This window comes from Anabrus simplex, chromosome 1, assembly GCF_040414725.1.
Source record: "Anabrus simplex isolate iqAnaSimp1 chromosome 1, ASM4041472v1, whole genome shotgun sequence".
NCBI classification, from domain to species: domain Eukaryota; kingdom Metazoa; phylum Arthropoda; class Insecta; order Orthoptera; family Tettigoniidae; genus Anabrus; species Anabrus simplex.
Genome location: NC_090265.1, coordinates 543470240 through 543495169, shown reverse-complemented (window position 1 = coordinate 543495169; position 24930 = coordinate 543470240). Strand labels below are relative to the sequence as shown.

The following is a 24930-nucleotide window of genomic DNA, read 5'->3' as shown; positions in this document are numbered from 1 at the left end:
TTACTTCCATTTATGTAATTTTGTTCATCTGTTTCCATTTCTTGAAGAATGCAGTACTTCCACACTTGTCTCTTGAGACTGGTCAGAGCAAAGCAATTATACTTGCTCAATAAACTTACTCTGTTGGAATTTTGTCTCTTGAGTTACTGTAATGCCTGCTCTGGTGTGGATAAGGGTGTCAGATTTAGTAGAATAATGGATCCTAATTTCATGTATCGAGTGAGTCGATATGGGTCGTGAACGGGTCTCCATTCGGGAGATAGTTTAGTTCGAAGTGGTTTGAAGATGTATTTATGTGGTTTCTAATCTTCACAAGGCACATGCCGGGGCTGTAGGTATATAATTCAGTCAGTCTACCTCGAATTTGTTGTGAATCTAACATTTTCAAGTCCGCGAACTCGAATCCTACCATAGTTAATGCCTTTCTGTGTTCAGTCTGCAAGCTTCTGAGAATTAACTGTGCGCTTTCATACTCCTCTGTGGCCTCGTTTAGTTCATACCTCGTATCTTTAAGTTATTAAAAACTGAGTTTAACGTCGTCATTCTCTTGTCCTTCTTGGCGTAGTTCATTATTCTCCTAGGTAACCTATCCTCCTCCGTTCACCTCAAGATATCCCCAGAATGGAAACCGGTTTGTACTCACAGATTCTTCCTCTGAATTCACTCTTAAGTTAGCCTTTATCTACTCATTTCGAATACCCTTCTGCCATTGTTTCCACCTGTTTCTTCCAGCAATCATTCTCGATACATTCATGTCTGTTACTTCGGATTTAAGAACAAGCAGGGTTACCAGATGTCTGGAAAATCTCGGACATGTCCTATAATTTAACCTTCTCCCTGGTGTCCGGAAGAATGTTTTTAAATTACAAAATATCCTCCTTATTTACTGCATTCGACGGATTGTGAGTAAATGCTTAATTTAGACCACAACTGCTACCTTCGTAATTACATTTATACAGTCAAATGAATCTGGAGTTGATTACTAGAACATCCTGGCTCTAGAACCAAGACAGATAAATAGGTTTCGTTGATTGAGAGACAATGAAATTTACTAGAAATCTTTATCATTTAAACATACACATCTTCATTATAGACTGTTGTGCCTCTGTGAATTTACTAATCGTCACTACAATCCTCTATTTGTAACTAGTTCTGTGGCTTCGTTTAGTTCTGTCTCTCTTAAATGGTTAGAAACTGAGTTTAACCCTCGTCGTCAAGGTCTCCCATCCATAGCGGAGTCCAATATACTCCTAGGTAACCTATCCTACTCCATTCGCCTCACATGGCCCCAACACGGAAGCCGGCTTATGAGTACAGCTTCATCCATCGGTTTCCTTTATAACTTAGCCTTTATCTCCTCATTCCGAGAACCTCCTGACATTGCTCCCGCCTGTTTGTACCAGCAATAATTCTCTCATGTCTGTCACTTCTAGCTTATGAATAAGACATTCTGAGTACACCCAGCTTAGTTGTTTAAAATCTCCAGTCGCGAAGGGAGAACACTTTTTTAAGTAGCTGCGGACAATTGATTTTGGAGACGAAATGAAGCTTTCCTAGTGATCAGATGCGTACTTTTAACGAATTTCCTAAACAAGATGATATCATTTAATCATAAGTGGATGAGACATTTTTGTGCCACTGCTGCTGTTGTTGCTGCTGCTGCTGATGATGATCGTATCCAGTTTTCCTCCAATGCTGAATTCGCTTCAGTATGAAATAGCGTCTACAGCCTTGTCACTGACTGCGTCAAAATCTTCACATTGAGTTTCCATTAGAACATTTGGGTAATGACACAGATGTTCCATATTTTGAAAAGCACCGCAGTTGCAAGCATCATTTTGTGTATAGCCCCATGTTTTGTACCGTGGCCCTAGTTCTTGCAATACCAGTTTTTATCCTCTTAAGCGTTCTTCATATTGACCATGGCTTTGAGACATTATCTGGAATAACAGTGTCTCTAGAATTAATATCGTACCTTCGTTACTGGCAGGAGAGGATACTATAGCGTCTTCGCAGTATGAAAGAAAATAAACTCATAGAACTAATCATTTCGCGAGATCAAAGGGCACGGAGTAAAAAAGAAGAATGGTAAAAACAAAAACGAGAACACGCATTTACAAAGGGCACTAGGAAAGTTTTGCAATGTGAGTGGACGCTTTGGACTTTTCAAAATAATTTCCACCACACTCAATACATTCTCCATACGCCGAAACCAGTCACTGAACCAACTCTGCCATTTTTCTTCGGTTATATTTTCACACTCTTGATCCCATTCTGCCAGAAGCTCCTCGTCGGATGCAAGACACCGCCCCTTCAGCTTCATTTTCACTTCTGGGAAGAGTACGAAGTCACATGGGGCATACAGGACTATATGGATGGTGATCAAGGACAGTCAACCCTGATCTGGCAAGAAAATCCATTGTTACATTAGCACGATGTGCTGGAGCATTGTCGTGATGCAAGAACCAAGTGTTGAGCTGTGAACTTGGACGAAGCTGCTTGAGAGCCTGGATGACCTGAGGCAGACAAGTCTCACTGCATCACTTCGCAGTAACTCTCCTTTGTGTTTCTAGCACAACCCGAGTCAGGATGTCCCGTTTAGTGAAGAATACAGCAATCATTCTTTTCTTCACTGCCCTTGACTTTCGCACACTCACGGGAGTACCCTCATCTTCAAACAGCCACACCTTGTTCTGGGATTTTGTTGGGACATCGTAATAATAAAGCCAAATTTCGTCACCTGTAACGATGCTATTGACGTTACGCGAAGTCCCATTTTCAAATTGGTTTAGCATTTTTCGGCACCATTTCATTCGATGTGCCCTTTGTTCCTCTGAAAGTGAATGGGGCACCCAAAGGGAACAAACCTTTTTAACATGGAGATGGTCGTGTAGAATTGAATGAATAGCTGGTGCGGGGATGTGGAGGGTCTCTTCTACCTGCCGATATGTCAACCGCCACTCTTGCTGCAACATTTTCCACACAGCTTCAATGTTTTCCTCAGTCACTGATTCAGATGGTCGCTCAGAACGAGGATCGTCTTCAACCCCAAAATTTCCCCTCTGGAACACTTTGTACCAGCGGAAAATTGTTGTCCGATGTGACCAGTCTTTCTCCAGCACAGGAGTCATTTCCTCCAGGCACTGGTCAACAGTTAATCCACGAGCAAAATTGTAGAGGATAATTGCGCGATATTCACTTTTAGACCACACTGACATCTTAACTTGCTTTCAATCCTACTGCTTGGTAACAACTGATGTGAAGGTCGCGCCTTGCTGTCTTCTAGACCAGTTTTCACCCCTCATTTTCCCTCACCATAACAGGTGTGTCCAGCCAACCGTTTTTGCGTATTACGAAACTTTCCTTGTGCCCTTTGTATATTCTTTAATAAATATAATATTTGTGTATTTAACATTGGTAATATTTAGTTATAAATTCATTTAACATTCAAACGTGCATCAAGTCCCTCCAGCCCAGTAGTGTTGACTGCTGCTGGCAGTACTGGCTCCTGAGAGTGCTTGGTTTTGCTGTTCCAGGCTTGATGATAGTAAATATTGCATCCTCCCCCACCCACAGAGTCTCCGCCGGTAAATCAACAGGGTCGTTATCTGGGTTAAAACCAAGTGGGCATCATGACTATATAAGAAATACTTAGCGGCATAAAGGGTAGGAGAAATCGGATGATCGAATGATAACACTGTTTTAAAGCATGGGTCTATATCCTCCTGATGATTGTGAAATCTGATGCAAAATAACCATGTTGAATATCTATGAATAATTACAAATTTCGCAGCTAACATGTTGAAGACTGTTTCAATATTTTGAGGACGAGACTAAGTACCACTGATAGAAAATTCGATCATGACAACGCATATACGGAATAATAAACAAATAAATCACTCAAACTATTCCCATTATCAATGGGGTATATTTACATAACTTACACGCAAGTCTGAGTGAAGCCTAAACTAGATCAAACTTCATACACAAAACAATAATCCCATTTAAAGGAATACGTGCTAAACACTCAGGAATATTTCAATACGAAATGCTCTGGTTCGGAATCGAACCCAGCATACATATAATATACCCCCGGATTGGAACCTGTGTTGAAAAATCAAAATAGAGTGCACTCACCACAATGAAAGAAACATAATACAATAGATACAAATGAACACGGATCTTCACGGTGTGAGGTTCGAACAAGTGATCACTGGACTCCGCAGATGGGCACTGAAAACCCTAACTATCATATTTAGTCATAAATGGCTGAATTACACTTGATAATTGAGTCTATCTCTGATCAAAGTAAGGTACTTTAAAGAAAAGGATAATCTTTACACATAAATCACATGTCATGGAAACGGAACCCACCTGTCTAAAACACTGGCTATGTTTCAACTCACAAAAAATTAAAACTCATTCTTCCTTCTGCAGGAGTCCCTCTTGTGGGCGTGTCCCCATTTCACACAAATATATGGCTGCTCAAGTCGGTCAGTCGAGACACATCTTCAAATTTCTCCATTAGCCACTCGGGCGTATATATCTTTAATCTGCCTTCACGGCTTTCATATTATCGTTGCTTATAAACTCATACTTAACCCGTTAATATACTAGTTCACAGAGGCCTTTCATGTCGTATTCTATTTCATAGCGGGTGTTCAATCTTTTCAACTCAGAGTCCCAGCTTCTAAACTCTGCTGTATCCCTATGTTACATTTCTCCCTTGCATTGACACAAAAACTCACTACCAAATAATTGGCAATTAAAAATACTTCCATCAAAGATTCTACTAAGTTCTTTGGATGACATTACTTCCTTCTCAACTCACAGCCATTTATTTAATTCTGGAACGAATTTAAAATCGTCTCTCGCCTAGCTACATGGGAGGACATGGTTCGAACCTCACGACGGCTCACTCCGGCACTCATTCCATCCGAAGACTAAACTACATCAAAATACTACTCGCATGCATTATGATACAACTGGTTGAGTACCAGTCAATATAAGAAAAACATTCCGGTGGATACTACTGGCACTAACCATTCTACTCTAAGTCAAACTATGTAAAAACAAACCTGAGAACATTTACAAATGAAAAATGAAGAATGAAATAGAATAAAAATCAAATCCACCGTGTTTAAAAAATCGAATTCACTCAGGCTTGTTGCTAGTTGAATATTTTGCCCTTAATTAGCACATTTACATCTTAAAGGAAAGGTACCCTATCAATGTATTATTTACAAATTAATGAAGTTTAAATGGACATTCTGTTGTAATACGAGTCATGGTAGTAAAATAAGGGTACTTAGCCCCATCCTCAGGACACCTCGTGTAGCTACGGGACGCCCATCGGTCGATTTACTGCCTCATAGCTTCCATGTCGACTGCTTTGACGACCAGGTCCGAATTGGAACCCCTAGGATGAAACTCCATCACACTTGGCACTGGAATCTCCGTGGTCTACGGCACAGAACACACACAGGTAGGCCCTATACGTACGTCTGCTTGAAACGCGTACTTTACGGCCTGATTTTTGATCCAAGGCCCCGGGATCAAAAAGAAAAATACAGGGTTATTAATTAAACGCCCACATTTATTTTAGTAGTGACGTCTTAGTGTCAAACCCTGTGTCTCGTCTCACAAGAACTGTTATTATAAGGGTTCCAATCGTCCCTTATTTGTTTTGAGTAAGTACGGTAACTATAATAATAATAATAATAATAATAATAATAATAATAATAATAATAATAATAATAATAATAATAATAATAGTTCGTGGTACTCTAAATTATGACCAAATAACCCGATTTCACTTCTTTTCATACACCAATTGTTTAATATAGTAACTATTGTTCTTTAAAATTAAAGTTCGCATACAAAGGACACTGTTACTCAAGACGGTCACATGTCTGTTTCTTACGAGACGAAAACAGACTGCCCCTGGTTGACTCTTCCCAAACCTTATATTAGCTGAGAAGTTTCCCCCTCTCAGATTTCCCATACACCCTATTATAAGTGTATTACAGGTGCAATAGTGCGATAATAAAGTGACCAGTGACCTTATAATATGGTTAAGACTCGCCCGGACGAAATATGATCGCAGAATCCCCAGTAATGAATAAATAACTTTCTTCAATTTACAGCTCGTTTACATGGCCTCTGTAACTTTCCTCTGTTATATAATCATATATTCCTTCTTTTAACAGAATATTGTCACCATAAAGGATGTCACACACTCTAAAGAAATTCAAAAATCACGAACAGCTCTGCTGAATCGTTGTACAGTGCTGTATAGAAAACGAAGTTGCCCAAGCTGTCTTATGGTTCCAAGATTACGATGTTAAAATGTTTACCTCGCCCACTCACCAACGACTTGTGGTAGGGATAAATTTTCCCTTCTTTCCATGCAGGGATTCCCTAGTTATGCTTGGGGGAAATAGTTGCCAGCATCGCCCGTGGCGTTCCAAGCTTCGAGATCCCGTGAACTCGCTCCCAGACGAAGAAATTCGCGTCCACTTGATCACCAGTTCTTGGTTTATTTCTGTGTCGGGTACAGTATGCAACTTGGCATTCTGAACTTTTTGAAAGTTCCAGAATACGTTCTGTTATCCCTGCACACACAGGCCAGAAGGAAATTTTGGAAAAATGTTGCGGGAGTGACGGATGCACCCGAAAAGCCACCGGCGAAGCCACGGAACCTCTCGGCGGAAGAGTGAGAAAGGAGAAAACAAAGATTTACGTATCTTCGGCGAGAGTGCAAAGAGAAGGGCATTAGTCTGCTTGGCAGAAGGGCAGGTTAAATTGTATAAACATGGCCCACAGATGGTAGCATCTATGAATGAATAATGTATTAGTAGCAGTTTTTATTTATTTATTTATTTACACGTTCAATGGACAGAAGAGAGAAACTATTCTTAGACTGTGTGAAGGGTACTTTTAGTTAAATATACTTCAAACACTTAAACCGATCTCACTTTTATGATTGTGATTCAACAGACAAGATATGATGTTTTACAGTAAAAGAAGGAATGACTTCATTCTTGGTAAATTTAATGTGAGAATAACATGCAATTAATATTGCTTATTTCCACATATTTTTGATGTCGGTGCATAATTTTCCGATGTTCTACATTTTCGCAGAAATTTCGTATGAGTAAGATATTCTGAGTCCGCCAAACTTTCACTCTCGTAAGTGTGTCTTAAAACAAACTGATGTAAAGATAATTGCGTCCAAGAACTGATGATATTTTGTCTCAAATATTCGTTTCGGAATTGTTGTCCTTAACTCATTAGTTTCTTAGAATACCTATATCGCGGTGAAAATTAAAACTTGTTCGTAATTTCCTTAGTGTCGGCCTAGCCGAGACGGTAAAAGTATGTTTTACTCACATGGAAGGACGTAGGTTATAGTCCTTGTCAGGAAATGGACAAGTCGAGCGACTTGGCTTCGTGGTGCAGTTCATGTAGCCGAAAACTTGCATTTGAGGGATGATAGGTTCGACCTCTCTCTTAGCAGGCCTAAAGAAATTCCGTGGTTGCCCATTTTTACAAGGTAAATGCTGAAGTTGTATCTTCATTTAGACCGCAACTGTTATACACTGATCAGCCAGAACATTATGACCGCCTACCTAACAGACGGTATGTCCACCTTTGGCACGGATAACAGCGGTGACACGTCTTGGCATGGAATCAATGAGGCCTTGGTAGGTCGCTGGAGGGAGTTGGAATCACATCTACACACACAAATTACCTAATTCCCGTAAATTCCGCGGAGGGGGCGATGAGCTCTGACGCCACGTTCAAGCACATCCCAGATGTATTCGATCGGGTTAAGATCTGGTGAGTTAGAGGGCCAGAACATCAATTGAATTTCGCCACTGTGTTCCTCGAACCACTCCATCACACTCCTGGCCTTGTGACATGGCGCATTACCTTGTTGAAAAATGTCCCTGCCATTGGGAAACATGATCGTAAGGGGCGTAAGTGGTCTGCAACCGGTGTACGATACTTTTCGGCCGTCATTGTGGCTTTCTCGAGCTCCACTGGACCCATGGATGCCCACGTGAATGTTCCCCAGAGCATAATTGATCCGCCGCCAGCTTATCTCCGTCCCGCTGAACAGGTGTCAAGGAAGCTATTCTCCTGGAAGACGACGGATTCGACCCTCCCATCGGCATGATTAAGAAAGTACGGTAATCACCAGACCATGCAACGTTCTGCCACTGCGCCAACGTCGATTGACGATGGCCACGTGCCCATTTCATTCATAGTTGCCGATGTCGTGGTGTTAATATTGGAAAATGCATGGGTCGTCGGCTGCGGAGGTTCATTCTTAGGAGTGTTCGGTGTACTGTGTATTCATACACACTTGTACTCTGCCCAACATTAAAGTCTGATGTTAGTTCCACCACAGTTCGCCGCTTATTCTGTTTTACCAGTCTGCCCAGCCTACGACGTTCGAGATCTCTAATGAGGGGTGGCCTCCCAATCTCTCGACGTTTGGACGTGGTTTCTCCTTGGTTTCGCCACTTGTTGAAGACACTCACCACAGCACTTCTCGAACATCCGACGAGTCGTGCAGTTTCCGGGCCATCATCTGCCCTCGGTCAAACTCAGATAGATCGCGCGCCTTCCCCATTCTACACACTGACAGCACGATCACTGATAATACATGCACCGTGCGTGTGTCTGACTAGCAATCATTCCTCGTCAGGTGACGCTGCTATCGCCTGGACGGATTTATATCGATAGTAGGTAGGTAGGTGGTCATATTGTTCTGGCTGAACCAGTATATATCCAAAGCCTGTTTCCAGTCATGCGACCGGGTCAAGAATGGAATGAATGAAGCCCCATCTAGCGGTGAAAACAGGAACTGTGCCAGCTGCTGAAGCCTGTTGCACTCCTCTGGAGCAATGATTAAGGACTGACAAATGAAATGGAATGATACTGGAGAGCGTTTCTGGAATTAAAGATGGCAGGGAATAGCCGAGTTCCCGGAGAAAACCCGTTCCGCCACCGCTTTGTCCAGCACAAATCTGACATGGAGTGACCGGGATTTGAACCACGGAACCCAGCGACCACAAATGATACCTTCGTAGTTACATTTAAACAGTGAACAGAATCTGGAATTTATTAACTAGGAGATACTAGTTCGAGTACCAAGACAGATAGGCTAAATGCATTTCGTTGAGTGAGAGACAACGAACTTTACAAGACATTTTTATCAAGCGAATCACAAAGTGTAACAGTGAAATGTGTGTGTACGTTTGTATTTGTACCTGTTTTCAGACAGACTTCAAACCATGCATTTAAATGTTGAACACATTCACGTTATCCGTTATTCACGCCAGAACTCACACGTTCTAAAATCACATGGCATGACAGAGCCGACCTGTCACTGCTGTTACATGTACCGTCCAGAGTTTCGCCCCACCTCTCCTGTTATTAACTAACATGAAGCAAAAAAACGAATCACCGCTCCTGTTGTTAGGCGTGGTCGCTTGCTCCGCTAATGGACAAAAATCTATAAAAAGAGATAAGTTTGTTATTTATTTGCATGGTATAATTGAAGTGATGTCAAGTGTAATCAGAAAAGTGAGAAATTACGGGGACATTTTGTAGAGTAACTCGTAATTACTGAATGGATTTTTGGTTTGCTTTATTTCAGTGTTTAGGGTCTCCTTCACTTGGCTTGGTGTGGAGTTTGTTATAGGCCAAGTTAGTGTTTGAGTTTTTGCTGTAGAACTAAGCAAAAGGCTGTCCTCTAGTTCTTTTGTGAAGAAGATGAAAAATAAAACTAGAATAAAGACGCTTCCTACAGTACTTGAAACTTGATTCCAATAGGTATAGAACTAAACTGAACATGTTTTTCGGGAAACAGCAAAACCTTCTAGCTAAAAACTGATGATGTTAATGATGATACCCTTGATTTGAATTACTATTGACTATTTTTACTATTTCGTAGACGCCGTAAAGATGGAGATGGTATCCCGATGATGTTCTTCTTTTTTTGCTAGTGGCTTTACGTCGCACCAACACAGATAGGTCTTATGGCGACGATAGGATATGAAAGGCCTAGGAGTTGGAAGGAAGCGGCCTTGGCCTTAATGAAGGTACAGCCCCAGCATTTTCCTGGTGTGAAAATGGGAAACCACCGAAACCATCTTCAGAGCTGCCGACAGTGGGATTCGAACCCACCATATCCCGGATGCAAGCTCACAGCCGCGCGCCTCTAACCGCATGGCCAACTCGACCGGTGATGTTCTTTTAGTACCCGTAAAATACCAACACCGGGTTGGTATACGTGAGCACCTTCAACGACCACCAGATTGGGTCAAAATCGAACCCGTTAAGTTTAAGTTCAATGAACCGCTGAATTTACATACCTTCCATTTGCATCTATTTTCATCTGCTTAATAATAGCCTCAGTTAGAAATTTAACATGGATTTGATACATTTTGGCCCAAATATTGAATTTAGTACGCATTACTATGAAAGACAGCACGAACCGAAGAAAGTATCGATTAAAATAATCAAAGCTATTTCCGTAAAGATCATGAAAGCCCTGTCCATGAATGCACAGACCTGGAACGTTTGTCTTATAAATTCGGCATACTCGTGTCCATTTTCTTTCAAATTAACATTTCTGCTCTTGTCAGTAAACGTTTAGTTCACTCAGAAGACCTTTTCTTTCTTCCCGTAGATTTTTTTGCTAGTGTTTTACGTCGCAAAAACACATCGAGGGTTTTCGACGACGCAAGGATGGGAAAAGGGTATGATTGGGAAGGAAGCAGTGGCCTTAATTAAGGTAAAGCCCAATATTTGCCTGCTGTGAAAATGGGAACCACGGAAACCATCTTCAGGGTATCCACGACATAGAAATGCTCCGATGTGGGATGAGAACACGATGGGCTTTTACGCGGTCTATTTTATTCTAAGAGATTTAAATCGACAGACAACTGTGTTTTTCTTGTAAATCCATTCTTTTTCTGTCACTCAATTATTGATATTCGAGAAGGGCAAACCTGTAGCTTTACACAACTGTTGATCTCATGACCGTAACCATAGAAAAATCCATTAAACGTGATGTTTCTAAAAAAAATATTGAGATGGCTTTCTTGTCAGTCACATTGTTAAACATTTTAAAGAACTCACTTATTACGGGATGTAAAAATATTTTAGCCTCCGATGAACTGCGACCAATATTCCCTTTTTGTTTTCGCATAGTGAAATAAACATTTTATTAAATCTCCACAAACAGAGTCCCCACCCCCTATTTGTCTGTTACCTTGACGCATCTGGAGGCTTGCCTTTCGGTGACCCCGAGAGTGACACTGGTGAGAGCTTCGGCAGGGTTATTCAAGTCGATAAGATCGGGGGTGAGGGTTCAGTCTAAATGGCAGACCTAAGCATGCTGGCAGCTGGACCACCAAGATCGGATGACGTAGGCACCTTATCAGCTCATCTTTAACTTTCATTATTAAAGAAACAGAAGGGAGACGGAATCAGACAATGGAAACTTTTCAAAGATGCCCTGTTTTCTACTGGGAACATTAGCTAGTCAAGTAAATCAAACAGAGACCTGTTGATTTAAAAAGGGGTTCATTCAGTGTGTGCGAACGTAGTTTCTGCAACACCTTACGTGTTATCACTAGAGTCCGGATTATTGGGTACGGATAGGTTAGAATGCAAACTTACTTAAGCCAGTAACAAGTATACCCTACACTGTACAACGGTTATGCTATGAGATTTGCATAGATATTAGGGGTATAGCCTATAGAACTCCTCGAATTTATTCTACTCTTCTTACATTATGGTACAACGGGTTGCATCACACTTCCCACAAACCAAATTACTTTGCATTCTAACCTATTACCACCTAAAAATCCGAGGTATAGTTATCACACATGCCGGCCGAGTTTGTACATCGGTATTCCTCGACAACTTTTCCGTACATGGTTGTGATTCACCTTTAACGGTTTACGCAACATAGGCCAAGGCGGTGTTTGCACAGTTGTCTTTCCTTTGACTACCGAGCTCGATAGCTGCAGTCGCTTAAATGCGGCCAGTATCCAGTTTTTGGGAGATAGTAGGTTCGAACCCCACTGTTAGCAGTCCGGAAGATGGTTTTCCGTGGTTTCCCATTTTCACACCAGGAAAATGCTGGGGTGTACCTTAATTAAGGCCCCGGCGGCTTCTTTTCCAGTCCTAGCCCTTTCCTGTCCCATCGTCGCCATAAGACATATCTGTGTCAGTGCGACGTAAAGCCAGTAGCACAAAAAATATATTTGACCCGCTTTACTGAAATTGCCAGGACTTGGCTCTCATTTGTCATTTATATTGATATTTTATACACCCATGCCTTCGCCGACACAGTTTCTATTCAGGATGTTTCAAAATACACGACGTAATTTCAGGGTTGGATTCCTTGCATAAAAAAGAAAATGTCCATGTGAAAATGAGTCCGGAAATGCATACTTTCTTGGCCTCCACGATCACCTGATCTAAACCCCTTGAACTTCGTTGTGTAGTTTAAGCAAAGTCTATGGTGTACGCGCCTGTTGTGGATGAAGCAACGCTTCAGGGCAGAATTGTAAGGTCCTTGCAACAATACGTACAACACTGGGCATATTGGAGCGTGTTCGTAACTCTATGCGACGACGATCATAAGCCTGTAGTATAGCAGGGAGTGGGCACTTTTGAACATCTCTTGTAAGGTAATGACCGGAGAAAATCAGTACATGCAAGATAGCTCACACCGGGCGAGTTGGCCGTGCGGTTAGGAGCGCGCAGCTGTGATCTCGCATCCGGGGGAGATAGTGGGTTCGAACCCCACTGTCAGTGGTCCTGAAGATGGTTTTCCGTGATTTTCCATTTTCACACCAGGCAAATGCTGGGGCTGTACCTTAATTAAGGCCACGGCCGCTTCCTTCTCATTCCTAGGCCTTTCCTGTCTCATCGTCGCCATAAGACCTATCTGTGTCGTTGCGACGTAAAGAAACTAGCAAAAAAATAGCTCACGACTCTTGAAGTTATAGCCCACGCCAAAAGTACGCGTTTCCGGACCCATATTCATATAGACTTTTTCCATTCTCTATATTTGAGGAATTCAACCCTGAAACTATGTCATGTATTTTTGAAACACCCTGTAGAATGGTAAAAAGCGTGTCAAAGTTGGTCCAGTTTTCTTGAGATTTATCCCAAACGTGCAGACTGATGCCAACTAGAAACTTTATTTTATACCTTAGCATGTAATCAGTAAACTGTTTCTGTCATTACAGGTGTGTGTGGTTGTGATCAGCCTCACCTGGGTGACGTCAGTGACTCTGTTTGCTGTGATGGTGCTGCCACGTGGTGGATACTACTTCAACTCTACGGGCTTGCTGGCCTGTGATCCTTTCTTCTCGAGAGCGAGTTTACGCATCTTGGCGTCGTGTCTCTTCTACTTCCCCACCACTATGATTCTCATGTACTGTTATGGATCTGCCTTCCATGTAAACAAACTGCGACTCAAGAGAGTCGTGTGTTCTGCCCTGGCGCCTCATGAGGAGATGGGCACCGCCGGCGTCGAGTCGGTAAGGGTCCTACATGTAGGAATTAGTTTGAACTTTATTGGTGTCCTTCTTTTTCTCATCCAAGGGTCAACACACCTATTTAGAGTTTGTCCTTGGTTATCAGAAATTTACAATTCTTAACCTTTAAAATAATAATGGAATTAATAAAATGTATATGTTCAAGACTAGAATTTCAGTTAGGAGGAAACTTAATGACCGGTAGCAAAAGGAAAACTGGAACAGGTGGACGGTTATGTGAATGATTGTGATCCACGAAATATCACTGTAATATTTGTCACAAATGGAAGATAATAATTGATTTTACTCAAATAAAGTCTCAAATCGGATGTTGATTAAGAAATACTGTCATTACTAGCGAGAAATATGTATACGTACTTACGGGCTGTAAACAGGACTCCATTATGTTGCATTCCGCTGCTCGCGCCGTCTTTCGTTTCTTTCTTGAGGTCCAGGGCTGGCATCGATGAATGGGTGTGCTATGTCTGTGAATTCTCATTATCTTTGTCCATCTTTAAAAGGAAAATATCATGATCCCTGGACCAATAAATCGTTTAATGAATCAGTTAGGGCACATGAAGTGACAGCCCTTCAAATTACATCGAATGAGAAAAATCAGTAAAACGACACGACAGTTTTAGACAAACAAAACACTTACGGAAGCGCTGTGACCTAGCAGAAATAATAGTTGTAAGGCAGTAAAGTATGTATTCTCTAGAATAAAATATTTCGTATTATTTCTTCATCATCCTCCGATTTGAGACTTTATTTGAGTAAAAGCAATTATTATCTTCCAGTTGTGACAAATATTACAGTGATATTTCGTGGATCATAATCATTCACGTAACGGAAGTGAACAATTTCGAGTACTTAGGATGCGCGTATTCTCCGAATATGGTAGTATAATGAGAGAAATGGAACGAGCTCGGAATTGCGCTCAGTGGCATTTTGTAATAAGGAAGTGGAAATTAATATGAAATAGAGGAAACATTCCTTTCTTCACTCTGTTTTCAGGCGAACTTTACTGTAGGGTACGGTAGGCTTAGTGAAGGTTGAATAGACTTACAGGAACCAAAAGGGAGCATATTTATAAGGTGGACAGTCACTGCATTGTGCTTTGAAGGAGGCGTGCAGTGATGTCTCAACTGCGCACTAGTCACCAGCGTCTTGGGAACGTGTGGCATGTCAGTTGACGAGTCCGCCACCAGACGGGGACGAACCGCAGGTAATTTCACGCTGAAAGAGCTTGAGCACTTATACTAGGATATCTTGTTCATAATCTGGAAGCAACAGATATGAAAGTAACGAGAATTACAAACAGCCCCGAAAGATGACAGGAGGATGCTTGATACATGGAGTTGTGTTTATAAACCAGCTTCTGTGGCTGGTTCAACTCGACGATACATGTTAAGAGGAACAGGGAGGATCTAGAAGACGGTTATTAGACTCACTTGTCTCTGATTTCTGGTCAACAAGCGTAGACGCAGAATAAGCCGCATTTCTAGTTAAGGATAGAAGTTTGCAAATACGGTTAGTTCATTCAGAAAATAGGATTAGCGTCTAAATATGTTCGATGAATTTACCTGATAATGTTAAATGGACCGAGCTCGATAGCTGCAGTCGCTTAAGTGCGGCCAGTATCCAGCATTCGGGAGATAGTAGGTTCGAACCCCACTGTCGGTAGCCCTGAAAATGGTTTTCCGTGGTTTCCCATTTTCACACCAGGCAAATGCTGGGGCTGTACCTTAATTAAGGCCACGGCCACTTCCTTCCCACTCCTAGCCCTTTCCTGTCCCAACGTCGCCGTAAGACCTATCTGTGTCGGTGCGACGTAAAACAACTAGAAAAAAAAATGTTAAATGGAAATAGAGAGCATGTATTTAGTACGTTCGTCTATTGTAGAACGCCTTTATAGAGATCTCTCTCGTACTTAAAAACAAGGAACTATCCTAAGATGTGAGAAAAATCCGGTGAAGGATAATTTTCGTTGGAATGTGCGAGTTTACACTTACCTGATTCTAACAGATAACGTTGATGCTCGTGTCTTAATGTTTTGTTAACAGATGCATATTTTGAATTATTTTTATCTATTCCATGGTTCGGTTGTCTAGACATAGATCAAGAACCTTGGGTTTAGGTCCTTCCTTTTTTTCAATCTCCTTTACGTCGCACTGACATACATAGGTCTCATGGCGACGCTAGTATAGGAATGGGAAGGAAGTGACAGTGACCTTAATTAAGGTACAACCCCAGAATTTAATTGGTGTGAAAATGGGAAACCACGGAAAACCATCTTCAGGAGTGGGGTTCGAACCTACTATCTCCCGCACAGCCACTTGCTCGGTGAGTTTAGGTCCAGCAATATTCAGGATTTTATGCTGTAATTAGTGGACACTTTTCTATACTGTTCCTGCTAGGCGTCTTTCATTCCATCAAACACGGACCTACGTTAATCAACTTTATTTTTTAACTTTTTCTCACAATTGTTTGTTTTTTGTGTGTTGAAGTCAGAAACGACAAAGAATGACATGCCATTTAAAATAATATTTATTATTTGAAATTATATTTGTTCGTGGCGTCGACCTCTGCAGATCTTTTGCCACAAAATATTTTATTACTTATTCCATTATTATATTGGTCATTTAACAGCATCTATAACTTAGTGTTCTATTGCTATTTTTTGTACTAATCTGTTAATGAGCATCAGAAATATAATGTAGAAGGCTGTGACAATGTTCATATTGGTACACAGTAGGCTTCACCAACTAGAGAAAAAGGCAGTGCAGAGCAGTGAACTAAATGCGAGTTGTTAATTATAAAAATGTCAAACTTCAGTGAAATAAACTTTAATATTTGCCAAAGGGCATGTTTCATTTACCAGTTTTTCCTATTAAAAACGCATTAGCATTGCTAAAAGTGTCAGTGCGTGTTATGGAGAAATTGTACGTGATAGAGAAAACTGAGCTCTGTTTTGGATTAAACAGTCCAAGCAATTATAAGTTTAGCGCGAATTATGAAAAAGATCGTTATGAATATTAATTTTGCAAGCCTGTGATAATCAGTTTTAATTATAACGACCCTAACTTGTTGGGTTTAAAATATTAACATTTTCTCTTCGTATTGAAAATATCATGTAAACATTTCTGTTGCAGTGTGCTGTCTGCTCTGGGATGAATGCTCATGATGATACGGCTGAATCTGCAATCGACAAGGTAAGGCAGCGATTTTCATGTCGATATAGAGTGTGTTTATCCAAATGTAAACTATAGGCTATGGCCGTGAGTGTGGCGTACATTTCGTTTGGCACCATCTCTTGTTCATAAAGTTGCCTGTTCCGTCATTCAGCATATATTCAGGTTTTCATATGCTAAAGACTGGACACTCGGGCCAGTAGATGTAATGAATTGTTTTCCGGGTGGTGTTCCTGCCCTACGGCGTCCCACAATACTGATCGCATCTAAGGTGGCGTTAACCGATATTCGAGTATTATTTATGATTCACCTTAAAATATACCATCTCTTGAAGAACATATTTTATAGAAATACAATTATAGTAAAATATAAGAAATGTCTGTCTGCTTAATCATCATTCCAGAGGCTAGTTGGATCCTCATTTAGGACGCTTAGTTTATGCGGTTATAGGGAAACCGCTAAGAATTGAAGGCGTCGCTGTACGGGAACGCACTGGACAGCATGAGTCGTTAAGTAGTTTGGAAATTGTTTTCTCACAGAGCCACAAAATGTTAATGCAGCACAACTGACTCTAAGTAAGTTACAAGATTGTGAGAAACTGCAACATGACATCGAAAATGTTGTGAGAAGGAGAGCAGGCAATGGTATGATGATAAACGGGGTTAAAAGTCAGGTTGTGAGTTTCAAAAATAGGAAAAATCCTCTCTGTCTTAATTACTGCGTTGATGGGGGTGGAAGTTCCTTTTGGGGAACATTCTAAGTACATCTACGTAAAAGACCTTCATTGCGGTAATCACATAAATGGGATTGTAAATAAAGGGTACAGATCTCTGCACATGGTTATGAGGGTGTTTAGGGGCTGTAGTAAGGATGTAAAGGAGAGAGCATATAAGTATCTTGTAAGTCCCCAACTTGAATATGGTTCCAGTGTATGGGATCCTCACCAGGATTATTTGATTCAGGAACTGGAAAAAATCCAAAGAAAAGCAGCCCGATTTGTTCTGGGTGATTTCCGATAAAAGAGTAGCGTTACAAAAATGCTGCAAAGTTTGGGCTGGGAAGACTTGGGAGAAAGAAAACGAGCTGCTCGACTAAGCGGTATGTTTCGAGCTGTCAGTGGAGAGATGGCGTGGAATGACATTAGTAGACGAACAAGTTTGAGTGGTGTCTTTAGAAGTAGGAAAGATCACAATATGAAGATAAACTTTGAATTTAAGAGGAAAAATTGGTGCAAATATTCGTTTATACGAAGGGGAGTTAGGGATTGGAATAACTTACCAAGGGAGATGTTCAATAAATTTACAATTTCTTTGAAATCATTTAAGAAAAGGCTAGTAAACAACAGATAGGGAATCTGCCATCTGGGCGACTGCCCTAAATTCAGATCAATATTGACTGATTGATTGATCCTTTCGTGGTATCCAGACTCGTTGGTCGTGTTCTGGACGCCATTACTCAGCATCACGCATACTTAAACAATTTTCATATTGAATTGGTCATAAACGAGGCTGAGACTTCGGTGAAAGGTACATTTTACTCTACCGTGTGCCAAGAAACAGACGCAAAGTATCAACGCAGCAATCTGCATGTTAGAAATACAGATGTTTAGTAGAGTATATTGCTGAATATGATATGCCGGGCTGGGTGGCTTACACGACTGAGGCGTTGGTTTTCTGACCCAACTTGGCAGGCTCAATCCTGGCTCAGTCCGGTATCGGTATATTTACTGGCACGCGAAGGAACTCCTGTGCTACAAAATTCTGACACCTCGCCTTCGAAAACCGTAAAAGTAGTTAGTGGGACGTAAATTAACATTATTATTATTATTATTATTATTATTATTATTATTATTATTATTATTCCAATCAACAAATATTATGGTACATTATTCCTAAAACTATAAACCACAACGCATTCACTGTTTATGACTTCAGTTTCATGGCGCTGTACATAAATCTCTACTAACAGTAACCTACTTTACATTTCGTAAATATAATAGTCAATTTCCTAATTTTGCCGTGAAACTACGATTTATAATTTTAGTCTCCAGGAAGTTTAGAGACATTTTTAGTACATGAAGCTTCCACAGTAGGAAGGATATTTATTCAGAAAGGTACTGAAATACGCGAACTTTTCTCGCAACTGATAATAAGGAAATCCACCTGTATAAAGGTTTGTACCTTTCAGTTTTGAATAAATCCTTTTCTCTTATGATATAGACCTCAATTATGTTCTTATGAAATAACAGAAAAAACATTGCAGCTTTGAATTGTTATAATCTTGTACGGTATAATATAATAGAGGTACATGCGTGAGTTAGTACTACCACGCCAAGGCATTTCGGTCACACACGCTTTGATACCAAACAGAAACACAAGACATGCGTTTGCTACGCAAAAATGCACATATTAAGAGACAATTCATTTCCTTGGCCCATAACAATGAATTTCAATGGGTAGCTAGCACATGGCAGAAAACATACATACAAATTTCAGCATTGGACATTATGTTGTTAACGTAAAGCGAAAGACATGCTGTTCGTTTGCAAACTTCATCCTCAATTTGGAAGGGGGTAGATGTTCATTATGCGAGTAATTGTGCGTAATATAATTTCATCCCAATATCTGTGGCAAAGTACTAATGCAAAGTATTACGGATTGCATCAGGTTTAATGAGGACGTATGTTAGTATGTTAACTACCACAGAAACATGCAATAGCTGAAAATTTTTCTCCTCATAGGATGGACGTTAGGAAGGACATTTGGCTGTAAAACCTAGTCAAATTTACATACAGTGTTAGCTACTATTACCGGCTTTGTGAACCGTAACCATCTGGTAGGAGGGAGATCGGGTCGTGCATTTACTTGGTCAGTATTCGGCTCTTAATTTTCGATGATATTGTCGCTTATTTTCATTTCAGAACAAGCCTTTCCTTCTTTCCCTTCTTCGACTACTCGTGGAGGTCGGGTACCTTAAAGCCTAACATTTATCGGTTTTCAACGCCATATAGAGGCAGAAATGTGAGTATAATTCATGTTCTGTTCACAAAAAATTAAAAAATAATATATTTCGCTAAATAACTTAAACACAATCATACTGGCAAGCGGGTAAGGTTATTTACAGAGATGCATAACTATTGTAGCTATTTGTATCAACAAAAGTACCAACAAACAAATATAATAATGATGTTCTACATAGAAGTAAAATAAAAACGTCACATACAGTAAATGGAAATTTTGTCGGTTTTTTCTAATTGACACATTTGAAAGCAAGTAACAAAGGACTAACATCACACCCAAGGCATTTTCTCATCACTCATTACTTACGCAGTTCGTACGCCAATATTGTTTTTCCAAGTTGTTCATTTTCAAGTGATACATTTGGAAGCAAACCATACAAAAACCAACATCGCAATTAGAACATCTCTCGTACCACTCGTTGGCCGAACGGTCAGCGTACTGGCCTTCGGTTCAGAGGGTCCCGGGTTCGATTTCCGGATGGGGATTTTAACCTTAATTGGTTAATTCCAATGGCACGGGGGCTGGTGTATGTGTTGTCTTCATCATCATTTCATCCTCATCACGACGCGATGGGCGTCAACTAGAAAGACCTGCACCTGGCGAGCCGAACCCGTCCTGGGATATCCCGGCACTAAAAGCCATACGACATTTCATCTCTCGTACCCACATTGTAGACGGTTGCAGTCCCTTGGCCAATGCCCTGGTAAACCATCAAAACGCTGAAGTCACAAGCAGTTACCGACGCTGGCCTTCCTGCACCCTTTGGTGCAACCCCAAACTCCAACAAGTAACTGCGTACAATCTATCTGCGGAATTCTTGCTGAGATATTGTGTCGCCGTGTCATTCCTGTGTATGAGCCACGCGTTAGGTACTGTCGTATCTAATAGCCACGTGAAGATCCACCACCACTATTTCTTTCCTCGAACGGAAGTTCTGTACTCATTGACGTTTTCATCGCCCCTGTCTACACCACCCATAAAATCACTATATTCCCAGTTAAGAGGGGACGTGGTGTTGAAATTCTTCGTTTCTCAGACTGACTCCAACGGGAAACAACTTGTGGGCGTTGCACTATAACCCGACGAAGTCACTGTTACTACCGCATTGTCATTCCACCTGCTAATCTTCATTTCATTGCTGCTGGCCACCTCAAATGACCCACGATTCTTCTTACTGCATTGTTTGCTTGGATTTAGTGGAACATCTCTTGGAACACGATTTTCTCGTATAATACCAGTTCCTAAATATCCCATGTCACTGAGCGTCTCTATAAGCTGCACAGAAGTGAACAGATTGTCAAAGTAAACTGAATAGGGCAAGTTTTTTTATCTTTTGGGAATTCCCTTAAGAACTGCAATAATGACGCTGAAGACTTGCGATAGTTCGTTTCCTCTTTTCCATCACTGAAACGCATTTTTCATGCTAAATTTCAAACTTTATGATGTAGCCTTGAACCAAACTAAGAACCCATACTTTGTAACCGAAGCGAATGGGCTTACAACGGATAAACTGTTCACAGCCATGCATTCCACAATATGTTATCATAGCTTCGTCATAACTTGCATTCTGTTCTGGAACAAAGTGCTTCAGAAGCCTTTTTTTGTAGAAGTTGAATGAATAACCGAAGCTTCCACATCTTATCTTGAACATTCGGAAAATTGCTATCTGCAAAGTGGAATAATGATATGATATTTTTCAAATCTATCTCTACGCATGGACTGGTGAACAGCAACGTTTCTCATGTCTTTACCTCGATTCCAATAGTATCTGCGTCTTGGCGAGTTGTTGTAGCCCGTCATAAATAAAATTGCTATGAATGTTTTTATTTCCGCAGCACTTATCTCAGGATCTGGTTGATTTTTGTAGGCCGCGTATTTCCTACTCTCTGTCGGAATCAGTTATAGGGCAGTTGAAAGTGTTCACGAAGTGTAAAGTTCCTGTAAGAGAAATAATCACTAGCAGTAAATGGAGGCAGGCTCAGTTTGACATAATTGGCTAACCTGATAATTGGCTAAACATGAATTATTTCCTTGATTTGTTCCTTCACTATTAGTATTCCTTCCCTGTGATTGGGCAGTTGTTATACACTTATCGCGACTCTTCGCTTTACTGGTTCGTAAACGTTTCCCTGGTGGTTGAGTTTCTTCACGATTATATATATTTTTTTCCTTATCTGCAGCGATCTCAGAGGGCGTGGAAGTCACAGTAAGTTCTGCCGAAGCGTTAAGAACAGGTAGGTCACGTTGACATGTAATCCGGTGTTTTGATGTTACCAACTCAGCAAGCGCCTGCAGTTGTTTTCCAGGTAAGTCTTCGAGATTACCTCCATCATTTTCATGTGCATCATCTTCATCAGACAGAATCCCACAATCTGGAGGCTCCATCAATATACCACAAGCATCAAAAATGTCATTTTCTTCGATTATATCCAATATTTCATTCAGAGAAAGCGATTCAGGACATGCAAAACAAAAATGACTAACAGAGCATGATATTTCTATTTTCGTAAACAGTATCGTGAAAATTTCGCTGATGTATGAATACATAATCATTTACGTCCTATTTATTTCAAAAGCTAACGGATTCCTTCTAATTATATTCACTGAAATATAATATACTTACTTTGTGTTGGAGAACATTGTCACTAATTGCCAAACTCAAACTATGTTATTGTTGATCTGATGTACTCTCTCACTCTGGTTTCAAATAAACACTCCCTGATGTGTCTTGGAATATGATGTAACTACTGGAAAGTAATTATTGTGGTTACGTGCCCGCTCTTTGTGAAAATAAAGCAACTAACAAAATACACCAAAGTATTCTTTTATTCGCTATTTGGCATGCGGCCTCCGTGGCTCAGAAGGCAGCACGCCGGCCTCTCACCGCTAGGTTCCGTGGTTCAAATTGCGATCACTCAATGTGAGAATGAAAGAACATTTTTCTATGCAGGCTATAGTTTGCTTGGGGGTTATCTAGCCGAGCCAGAAAAATCGTGCTCTGTTCACTTGGGAGCGCAGAAGTTCGATTCTCTTGTTAGGAAATGCAGAAATTAAGAAACGAGACTTTGAATTCTAGAGAAGCACATGGCCGTGGGGTTCATTGAGTAGTCACCAGAAATGAGTAGTAGGCTTAATTTTGGGAACAAAGACAGTCGGGGATAGAACTGACCACTCTTTTCTGCTTGTTGCCGAGTTTACGGATAGTAAAAATCTTTCCTTTCTACACCTCCATGGACCTTCTTGCCCTGTACACAGCGATGGATTTCATTCGACAGCCTCGTAGTGCAGGAGTTGCGTGTCTGCGTCCGCTGGTTCGATTCCCACCTCATCTATTACTTTAATTCTGGACTGAAGACTGGAACGGTTTATCTGTCCCAGGAGGTCAACTGAGGTGCTGCCTGATATGAGTAGTAATGGACACGGTCCAAAGACGCAAGCAATACTGCTGAAGTTCTCATCGCGCTGACCACGTGACATTCCAATGTCTGCTGTAGTCTTTGCAAGATATTTAATGGGCTGCATGTGCGAATGTGCGCGAGGTTTTTGAAAATCTTCTTCTTCTTAACCTGTTTGCCCTCCAGGGTTGGCTTTTCCCTCGGACTCGGCGAGGGAACCCACCTCTACCGCCTCAAGGGCAGTGTCCTGGAGTTTCAGATTCTGGGTCGGGGAATACAACTGGGGAGTATGACCAGTACCTCGCCCAGGTGGCTTCACCTGCTATGCTGGACAGGGGCCTTGCGGGAGGATAGGAAAATTGGAAGGGATAGACAAGGAAGAGGGAAAGAAGTGGCCGTGGCTTTAAGTTAGGTACCATCCCGGCATTTGCCTGGAGGAAAAGTGCGAAACCACGGAAAACCACTTCCAGGATGGCTGAGGTGGGAATCGAACCCACCTCTACTCATTTGACTTCCCGAGGCTGAGTGGACCCCGTTCCAGCCCTCGTACCACTTTTCAAATTTCGTGGCAGAGCCGGGAATCGAACCCGGGCCTCCGGGGGTGGCAGCTAAGCACCCTAACTACTACACAACAGAGGCGGACAGTTTTTGAAAATAAGGATCGAAACTACTCAGTTCCTGCTAACAAGATCTTCATCCAAATGTGTGAACACTTGTAATAAAACGGCTGTCTTTAACAGGAACATATTATTTTACATCTTGGTGCTTGGGGTAGAAGATGACGTCACGTCTTTCCGCTGGTGACAGTAATGGAGGAACATTCATCACCTTGAAATGTAGCAGATAAGTTCACACCGCAAGCTTCCGGGTGCGTGAACACGCAGGAAAATGATGAATGGGAAGTAACATTGTGAACAGCCTCATTATAGAGATAAATGCTGTTATGAATCCCTTTGATAATAATATTGATGAATAATTAATTTATCTTACGGATTTTTGGCAACACGATGTACTGAAATATACATGCAAGCATTACAGCCGCTAACCGCAATAAAGAGTGTGCACTAAAAGAAAACTGAAATGTAATGATGATAATGTTAAATATAACCATGCTTCTTAATGAAGGTCTTGTCCGTGACTGTGAATTAATTCTTTATGAAATAATAAAAGTTTTATTAAATGATTTACTCACGTCGCGTTTCGGAGACTTTGCTCCATCGTCGGGTGTGAAACATTGGCGTATAGTTGTTGCTCTACTTGACACAGGACAAGAAGTATTAAATATACAGAATTTTCTCACCATTTTACACACACATCCAAAAAGTATAAAAGCTTAACAGTTTGGTAACTCTAGACATTTATAGACATCAATCAATACGAAGTAGAGTCATTAAGTTCTTGGACTGGCCGTCTAGTGTCGCTGTGGTGCACTCCAACGGAGAGTTTGCACCACAAGATGTTGCCGTGGCAGTTCTCCGCTAGTCCTAGCAAGAGGCACTTGCGTGCATACAGTATAAGGAGAACTACGGTCTCTGTTGTGAAGGATAGTTGAATATCAACGGCGGAACTTGAGAATGTCGTAGTTTGAGCAAAGACTACAATATTGAAAGTGTTTAAATGATACAACCCCATCTGTGATACGGAATTTGTATGAAACCAACTCAGCTGTGGTAAAAATAAATGACAAACTGTCTGTGAATTTCAAGATCCAGATAGGTGTTCAATGGGAGAAAATGTGGCAAGCTTAATT

General features: G+C 41.1%; 1 protein-coding gene across 1 annotated transcript in view; it reads left to right on the top strand.

Annotated features, from left to right (window-relative positions):
• The window catches only part of LOC136869204 (trace amine-associated receptor 1), a 249367-nt gene that overhangs the window by 82815 nt on the left and 141622 nt on the right, over window positions 1-24930 (top strand). The window contains exon 4 of the mRNA XM_067144831.2: window positions 13284-13577. Coding sequence (XP_067000932.2) covers window positions 13284-13577 — 294 coding nt within the window. The remainder of the gene's footprint in view (window positions 1-13283; window positions 13578-24930) is intronic.